The sequence below is a fragment of the Atta colombica genome, unplaced genomic scaffold (genome assembly GCF_001594045.1).
Source record: "Atta colombica isolate Treedump-2 unplaced genomic scaffold, Acol1.0 scaffold49, whole genome shotgun sequence".
In the NCBI taxonomy this organism is placed as follows: Eukaryota; Metazoa; Arthropoda; class Insecta; order Hymenoptera; family Formicidae; genus Atta; species Atta colombica.
Window position 1 is genome coordinate 782,212 of NW_017259538.1, and position 9,775 is coordinate 791,986.

The 9,775-nt window shown below is 29.7% G+C and overlaps 1 protein-coding gene across 1 annotated transcript in view; it reads right to left on the reverse strand.

Annotated features, from left to right (window-relative positions):
- LOC108691662 overlaps positions 1-9,775 on the reverse strand; it is a 16,040-nt gene continuing 6,265 nt past the window's right edge. Inside the window, exons 2-4 of the mRNA XM_018199523.1 lie at positions 6,359-6,586; positions 5,113-5,408; positions 1-435 (exon numbers count right to left, since the gene is read on the reverse strand). Of these exons, the coding sequence (XP_018055012.1) occupies positions 141-435; positions 5,113-5,408; positions 6,359-6,586 (819 nt within the window). The 3' untranslated portion in view covers positions 1-140. The remainder of the gene's footprint in view (positions 436-5,112; positions 5,409-6,358; positions 6,587-9,775) is intronic.

The following is a 9,775-nucleotide window of genomic DNA, read 5'->3' on the forward strand; positions in this document are numbered from 1 at the left end:
TCAATTCTTCTTGCGCGGGGCGGGTTGAGATTTAGACCCTTTCTCAGGCCTCATCAGACATCGCTGAAGAAGTCGCCGGCACCCAGACGATTGCCATCCTGCATCGATTCAGTATATCGACCAGGTGCCAGCAGCCAGCCTCACGTCTTAGCGAACTTGTAGACCACACCGAAAACCAGCACGCTCACCAGCATCAGTACCATCGCGGTCACTACTTTGGCGAAGGCGTTCAGTCCGCTTTCCGTTGGCTGCTGAGACCTCCCGCTCGGTACACTCTGCTTGGCGGCAAGTCCGCGAGCTAGAGCAGGAAAGGCCAGACTCTGGGTGAAGGTCAACTTGTGGAGGGATTCCGATAGGGAGTACGGGCCCACGGAACCGCGGGCTGCGGCTCTCAGTAAAGCATATTCCAAATCCAGAGCATCGAACATGCTGTATCTGCTGATGAAAAAAAAATCATGGAGATCTTTTAATTATTTTACTCGCCACGCGCTAATTATCATTTGTTCTAATTATTTTAGCTAATTATTGTATATTATTACTGTATATTTGTTAATAAAACTTATTTAGTTAATAATTATTATATATTATTTGTCTATATTATATTATTTGAAATAATATATCTATTCTTGAAATAATATATCTATAAGTAAATAAAAAGTAAATAAAAAGTAATAAATTAAGAATAGTGTGAGAGAGTATAGCATGCAAATTAATGATTAATAAAGTAACGCAACAAAACGTTAATAATAAAGTGTTTTTTTTTTAATTATTAGAGCAAAAATCTGTAACGCTTCAAAAAAATTTAAACAGTAATTTAAGCTGTATCTTCGTTAAAAGTGAACAAATTAAAAAAAAATTAAAAAATTAGATTTTAAAGTATAAAATCTCTATTTTCGGAAGAATATTATGTCATTTGAATTTCTGTGAGTTTGATCATTTTTTTTTAGAAAATTACGAGTTGGATAAAATGGGAAATTTTCTTGTCGCTTTGTAAGGTGGTCACATACTCAAAAAAACTTAAGAAGTTTTCAACTTTCTAGGAAAAAGTAAAATGGAATCTTTGTCTTAAATTACCAGAATTAAAAGTTGTATTGTATCAGCTTGGTCGGAAGCGGTGAGATGGAAGTGTATATAGACATTGTTTTCAAATATCAATCATGTCAGGAGCATGATACCAGTATAATTAACTTTCAGAGGGCAGATGAATCAATTTTTTAAATCTTGTAGCTTTCGTTTAAGTAAGATTTATTATAGTTCCTAGTCTCAAAATATGACACTATCTCCAGAACACTATATACAATAGTTTCTCGTCTTTCTCGTGTTTCTGCTACGTAATATATAAAAACGAACAAATTTTCTAAAGATTTGTTATAAAAGATTTTGGATTCACTAAATTCAAATTTGTGATAGGTATATGTATATTAGAAATTCACAAAATTTAAAATGTTAGATTTAATAGAGATTTAACAGTAGAGAAAAATAAACTTTTGTGAACTAACTAACAATGTTTTTAACGTTAAAAAATATTAATCAAAACGTATAATGCTTGAAAATCGAATAAGAAGAAAGGCACATTACAATATACAAGCAATCAAGAAATAAGATTTATTATGTATAAATTTTTATTTGTGAATATATTATATGTAGTAATCATTGGTAATCATCTAACAGTTACTTTTAGTATTTGGAATTCCATCCGTAAAACAAGTACCGTAGAGCAAATTATTTTTATAAATTACAATATAAAAAAATAGAGCAATACTTATATAGTGCTGCTTTTCTGTAAAAGTTAAAAATGGAGATTAATTAAAAAATAATCGCATGTAAAAATCAAATTGAAAAGTCTGTAATTATAAAATATTATTAAACCATTTTATTTTAATTTTGATCTTTAATCGCGACTTAGATATTTATTCTTATAATAATTAAGTATTATAATAATTATTGTTACTATAAGGTCTGACAATTGGTATTCGGGGACAATGTCTATATATTTTCATTTAGGCATTCTCTTATTCTGAAGATGAAACAATACAACTTTTACAGCTCTTGGCAATCTAAGAGCTACTCCATCTCAATGTTCCTAAGAGTACATAATCAAATTTTTTCTTTGCTGGGAATAGCTCGAAACGTACGAATCAACATTTTACGAATTATTAATGTGTAATGTAAATTCAAATACAATATACAATATTTTATCAATAATGTACACTATATTTATGTCACTATACTTTTACAAGTCCTTATATTCTTCTTATTTTTAAAAATAAATGAATTATTCAACCTTCTTTTCTTACATCCTAAAAATCTTTATATTATTTTACATACACATTATTTCTGTAATTGTTATATAATTAATATATTATCTGCTTTAATTATTTATTTCATTTAACTATAGATTAAATCAAACATAAATTATCAAATTTTTTGACAGACATTTTGGAATCTCTCTCACGATTTTAACCTTTAGACACGAATACGATTCCCATCATAAGTTCTTGCTTTGAAGTAAGAACTTACGATGGGAATTGTCTGCAAACAAAAATATAGTCAAATAAGATGGAAAGTGAGCCTCTATCAAGACGATCCAATGTCTTGGCCTCGTAAAAGGTTCTGCGTGTTCGCTTGTAAGATTATAGAATATGAGCAAAAAAAGAACAAAATTGGGTTGATTTCAAGACTGGGGGAGAAAAGCGATTTTCTTGAGGTCTTCATAGAAAGAACCACTCAGTGTTTGTGGCAAGAACCTGTACAAGTGGCGAATAATTCTACTAGTACTTACACATACGCGCGCGTGCTCACATACATATACAACCGTAACATCGTGACGTACCTTCCGTATATTTGCATTGTGTCAAGGTCGTTCCTTGACACGAGTCAAGATTGAGTCCGACGTCGAACGCGTATATCATACAATAGATTATGCCATTCGGATCTCTGAGACCTTGCTTGAAATGCGCATATACGCGACCAAGGATAAGGTTAAAAAATAGATACTCGCCGATACTTCACACCACACAAAAAGATGAGAAGAATATAATATTTTTTGCAATAATATTTATTAAACTTATAGTTACTACTCCGAGATCCGACAATATAGATTAAATAGAACTTTATTATACTAAGAGAAAATTATTAGCTGACACAACATAGAGCATTTTGAAAAATGTTGCTATTATATAGCTAAAATGATCTGTACTGTATTGTATTAATAATTACTTTACTGTGTATTAGTATTAATAATTACTTAGTACAATAATTGTGATTAAAATGTTTATAATTGTTACAGTTATAATATTAATAATTATATTTATAGTTCTAAAAAAATATGTATAGAGTTAGCATAAAAATGATTATAAATTATAATATGAATATCTGTACAAAAATCCGATGTTTTCTAATTAAAAATTATGATTAAATGATATGCATTTTTTCTTTCAGTGTGAGTACAACACTGGGGAAAGTTATGATCTTTTGTTTATCGTTTGTCTATCTAAGTAAGTAACAACGTAGATAATTAAAACTGTATCAATATTTAGATGTGAGATATAGACATTTGAGAGCAAATGCAGTTAGATTTAGCGTATATCTGTTCAATAAAACTGAGTAATAAGTTTATATAATATCTTTATTAATACGATTAATCAATTTTTTTTTAAGTCATCTTCAGCGTATATCACTAATTTTTTATTGAAATATTTCATGGGTGGGTTGAAATGATTGCCAATTTGAGTATTGAGTATTGATTCTTAACCAGCTGTGTAACTGTTAAGGTTTAAAATGTGTTGTTATTTTAAACATTTCGAAATAATTACCTACAGCTGTTTTTCATTTGTCTCATCCAACATACCAAGTATAACATTGTAAGACCGCAAATAATGATAATACAAATTTAATAAAGTTCATCTTTATAGAATATACGTTTTTATTACGTTAATTTCTTGTCAAAATGCAAGTCAAAATTAATTTATCATTACCAATGATAAATAAACATTGAGTGTGTCAACAGTGTTTAACAAGAACATTGTAAGTCATAAATAATAAAATATTAAGAAAGGAAAGTTATTATATAAAAAGTAAAATACAGTCTGACTTGGATCTTTCATTTTACAGTTTATCAAGAATAGATAACACAACATTTACATAATGTGATGTAAAAATTCAGTATCGGTTTGTAAATTAATTATGTTTTTTTGAAGTTTTATATGTAGCATTTTTGAAATTGATCTTTTAAATACTTCTCTCTATCTATAATTCTAATATCATCCCATTTAAATTCATGTCCATTGTTTAACTTATGTTCTGTGATAAATTATTTGTCTTTCTATTGATTTGATTTTTATGTTCATTAATTCTAGTTTTTAATTTTCTTTTTGTTTATCCAATATATGTCACAATCTTTACAAGAAATTCTATAAACTATATTTTTGTTCATATTCTTCGGGAGAATAATATAATTCGGGAGAAAAATTGCTCTCAAATACCTACATCTCACATCTAAATATTGGTATAATTTTGACTATCTATGTTATTACGATAAACAAAGGATCATAACTTCCCCCAATGTTGTCTCACACTGAAAGAAAAAATGCAATTGCTATATCATTTAATCATAATTTTTAATTAGAAGACATCGGATTTTTATATAGATATTCATATTATAATTTATAATCACTTTTATGCTAACTCTATATATATATTTTTTTAAAACTATAAATATAATTATTAATATTATAGCTGTAACAACTATAAACATTTTAATCAACAATTATTATACTAAGTAATTATAAATACTAACACATGCACAGATCATTTTAACTATATAATAGCAACATTTTTCAACAGAATGCTCTATGTTGTGTCAGCATCCCACATTTAAATATTTTTGATTACGAGAGCTTTTGTCAAATTAAATATTTTTATATTTTTATAATCTATACTAATATGTGTTATATATTTATTATATCTTTTATTCATTTTATGGCCTTTATAGAAGAGCATTAAAGTAGCAGTAAAATAAAATAAAATAAAAGAATAAAAATAAAGAACAAGATCTATTCATTGACTAAAGATATCGGATAGAGTGCAGTCTAAACATATCAAGTCAATTACCTGCTGCTACGTCTCCTGTCTTGCGAGTGCATCGACACGATTGCCGAGCTTGGCATCGATCGCAAACTGCTGGTGGTCGAACTGGAGGGACTTGGCGGCGCGGGTCGATCCTCGTGGTCCTCGTCCAAAGATGTTTTGTCCGGCGATGACGGACTTTTCACTCCCACGTTATGGTGATTGTGAAGATAATGCAGTTGCAATCGCGCATGATCCGGATGTAGCAGGCTGGCACGACGCGATTGTTGTGGCGTCATCGCCGGACTGTTGCAGGTGGCACCGCATGGCGACGGCGATGCCTTTAACGCATTTCACAAAAATTAAGGTATTTTTTTCTTGTTATGACAAGGCAGGAATTAATTCGTGCAAAAAGTTTTTAACAAAAACATGTTCAATATTTGTCCTACACGAAAAGAATTTTGAATTCTTCAAAACATCCGTCCTCACAGTGTTAAATGTTAAAGGATCAACTTTAAACTAATTCCTTGAATTAAATAACATTTTGTTATTTTTAACTTTCAAGTATGTTGTAATTCTTAAAAATATTATTTTCATTAAAAAATGTGATTAAAAAAACAATACTGATTTAATCAACTCATTTTTTTAAATTGCTTAATTTTAAAGTAGAATTTATATTACATTTATTGTTAAATAATAAAGGCCTCTGTACTATTATATACCGAGAATTGTATATTAATTTTTCATATAATTAGTAAGGTTGTGTGAGTCAAATTTAATACAGTTCTTGAATGAAATTATTTAACTTCATTGTTAGTTATCTTTTACAAGTCGGAAAAAAGAGCCGTTATAGAAATGCTGAGACAGTATTTTAAGACAAGGAATGTAATAAATTATAACAAACGTTATTTAAGAAAAAAATGTGAGATTTTAAAAATAGATTTCGTCCTCTAACGGACATCTTAATGTAAATTAACGACATATTAAGTAGGAATAGTGACAATTATATAGAAATGATGAAAGATAACTTAAATTGGATTTCATATTATGAATTTAAGAATAAATAAATAAATAATAAGTAAAATTTACGGTGTAAAAATATCTTGAGAACACTTATATTTATTTAATTCATGTAAGCACAGTTGAAAAGTATTGATTTACGAAAGAGAGAGAGAGAGAAGAGGGAGAGGGGGAGAGAGAGAGAGAGAGAGAGAGAGAGAGAGAGAGAGAGAGAGAGAGAGAGAGAGTGTAGAGATTTAATAGAGAAAATAATATCACGTAAGAGTCACACCTGGATAGATTCGATACCGCTGTCGTTGACACTTTCCTGTATGTCTGGGAACACAAAAACTGGGGCCTGTTCGTCGGTATCGGCTCTGGGCGAGTCGCTGGGCCATACCTGAAGAAGCGGAAGTGCCCCGCGCGTTTCGTTGCAGACCTCGGCGATGACAATGTTGTTTGTTGAGCAATTCGTTGATATCCCCGTATTGAGGCACAAACCCAGCTCTTTCAGTGGCTTCTGCTGAACGACTTTATAGTTTTACAATTTTATCATAAATTCTAACAGTAGCGTATAAAAGTCTTCGGCCAAATAGACTTTTCACATTTTTTTTTCTAAAATAAAGATCAAAGTAAGTTTGTATATTGTATACAGTATGCTCATTAAATAATAAAACTCATTTTTTTCTCTTATGTTAGCAATCCTGTTGTTCGTTGCTATGTTTGAACTTTTCCATATTCCAACTCGAACTGTGTTGCTTCAGTCTGAAGTAGCAAATTATCTTTTCGCTTGCAAGTGGGATGGAGATACAAAATAAAGACAACGATTTCTTTCGAAAGCTTATTTTATGAAGATAAAAAAGGATAAAAAAATGGAGAACTATTTACAAAAAAATCAATACTCTTTGGAGTTTCACTTCTTTATCTGCATACCTCGTTGAATATAAAAATAGAGTAAAAGTGAGAAATAAATATATCTTGCACAAAAATTAAGATAGCAAATTTTTTCACTAATTTCATTCAAATCTAAGAAGACATATGTTGGTTCGTCATATTGAATACGCCATTTTGATTACAGAATAATGGGTGAGTTATTATTATTAGATGCTAATTATTCCTAGAAAGAAATCAGACAAAAGAGGTAAATGTTAATAATTTCTTGTATTACTTGTGTAATAAAAATGGAATCACATAATCTCGCGTACAGTATATCACCTTTTTTGTATTTGCAACGCAAAGTTTCAACAAATCTTCTTTGTCATAATATTGTTATAAAATTTTACAAAAAAGACGACATATTGCTGTATAATATACGGTTCCATTTGTTACAAGCAACAAACACGTCTTAATATCTTAAGCTGCTTCTCTAACTGAAACAACACAGAGTGCTAATTAATTAAGAGAATTAAAGTAGAGAAAAAAACCAAGGACAAGCGTGGTCAGTGATCAGATTGGAGGGTTACTAATATGAGAGGAAAAATCAATCTTATTACTTAATGGGCATACTAGCTGTGTATGCCATTTAAAGAAAATTATATAAGAAATAAATGTATTTATACAATATAATATTAATCCAAATTAAATCAATATGCTACTAACAAAAAATTGTCTTTGTTTTTAAAAGAAGACATGAAAAATCCATTTGGCCGGACTTTTACATGTAAATGCATATTTTTTTGGAAGGAATCTTATCTTTTTTTTCTGTTGTTCGCAAAGGTTCTTCAAACTTGTTGGGAGACGTGTCGGAATAAAATGCACTTTGAAAATGCTCATTAGAATACCTTGAATACAAATAATAAAAGGGGAACAAGATTTTAATTTCATTGCGGCATGGAACTGTATTAGCTTTGAAATATGAGGCTTGCGTATCGCGCGACACGAGAACGCGAGAATGCCTTGCGACTTTTAACTGCTCTCTCGATAATAAATATCGTCGCTAGAAACTTCGTAATGTCGCAGCACGAGACAAACATTTTCTGCGTTCGCGCCACATAAAAGGCCGGTCCTTCACGGCTGGCTATTAGCATGTGAAATATTGAAAAGAAATATTTTTAGCCATGGTCGCGTTTCAAGAGCAGATTAATCGATGCGATACTCAGTTGTTTCGCTACCGCGAGCTTTACTTCCATCCTAATGACGTTTTAAAAAGAGTAATAAAAGTAACAGAAAGAATCTCTTTCGCGTGTACGACTTGTTTATCAAGATGGAAGAATATCTTGATACAGCTGATGCGATGGAAACATCAATTCTCAGTTTATGTCATCATATAACAGAGTACAGATTTTCACGGATTGTTATTGCAAAATTGTGATAAATTGAAACTTCCGCGCGATACGCTATTCTGAGAGCATTCGTCACGAAATATCGTGCACATGCCTGTTTATCGTTCAGTCAGTATAAAATATCTTTGAGGTCATATCAGAGATACGATTACATTAATTTTCGTAATAACATCTGACTAATTATAGTTAAGAGTTTGATGAATTTTGAAAAATACCACTTTTATAAAATTAATTATTAATGTAAAAATTTGAATGTTTTGATTCCCTAACTTAAAAGTAATAACAGAGATAAAAAGGCTCGAGAGAATACGCGCTGTTCAAGATGCGCAAATTGTTCAAGAATATCTCTCATATTCAAATTAAATTTATTGAAGATATCATAGAAAAAACATAATCATTAAAACAGTAATAAATTCGTACGTTTCGGTTAGTTTTCTAATTTTCTTCAAAAATATACGCAAAAAGGTTTTACATAATTAATATTGCTCATTGTCTACGCATACAAAATTGGAAAATGTAAATTTTTTGCAGTCTCCAGGGAAGCCAAATTAAGTTCTCTATCGAGAATACCTTTTCTCATGCCAAACATACGAATTTATTATCGTTTTAATGATTATGTTTGTTCTATGTATTTCTTCAATAAATTTAATTTGAATATTGAGAGATATTCTTGAACAATTTGAGCATCTTGAAATAGCGCTTATTCCCTCGAGCCCTTTTATCTCTGTTATTAATTATTAATGTGTTTTTATGAAATCGTATTTAATAATAATAAATTGTTAATAAATTGTTAAAAATCTTATACTAAGAGAAAAATTTTTGATATTTACTCTCCAAATCTCTCTGATCTGAATCAGTGGATAATTACTAATTATTAAGTGACATGTTTTGCACTGATAATCAGTGAAGTTCAACTAAAAAAGGAAGAATGTTTGAGCATTATATAATTAAAATACTGATATTTGCGTTAATTTCAATCTTCCAATATCATATTGATTGAATTTAAGCACTAAAACAAGGTTAGTTAGATCACACCATAAAGATTAGTTAGGTTAGGGATCTTACATTTCATTCACCGATTACATTACATAACGGCATACTTGGCACTGATATCAGTGATTATCCATTGATTCAGATTTTGAGAGTATAATTATAATTGCATGGTAAAACATTTTTAATTATTATTGTACTCTTATAGTCATTATCTGGAACAATCATGTATATTTTTAGTATATAAAGTACGTAAATGTACACATCAGTTAGTGAACAGTTAGTGAACACGTTAATGTCCAACTAAACAATCCTAATTATTAAACAAAATGACAAAAATTTAATATTATATTATAATTTAATATTATAATTTAATATTAAGCTTTTATACTTTTAATAAAACGTATGATTATAAATAAATTCGTAAACAATGAATG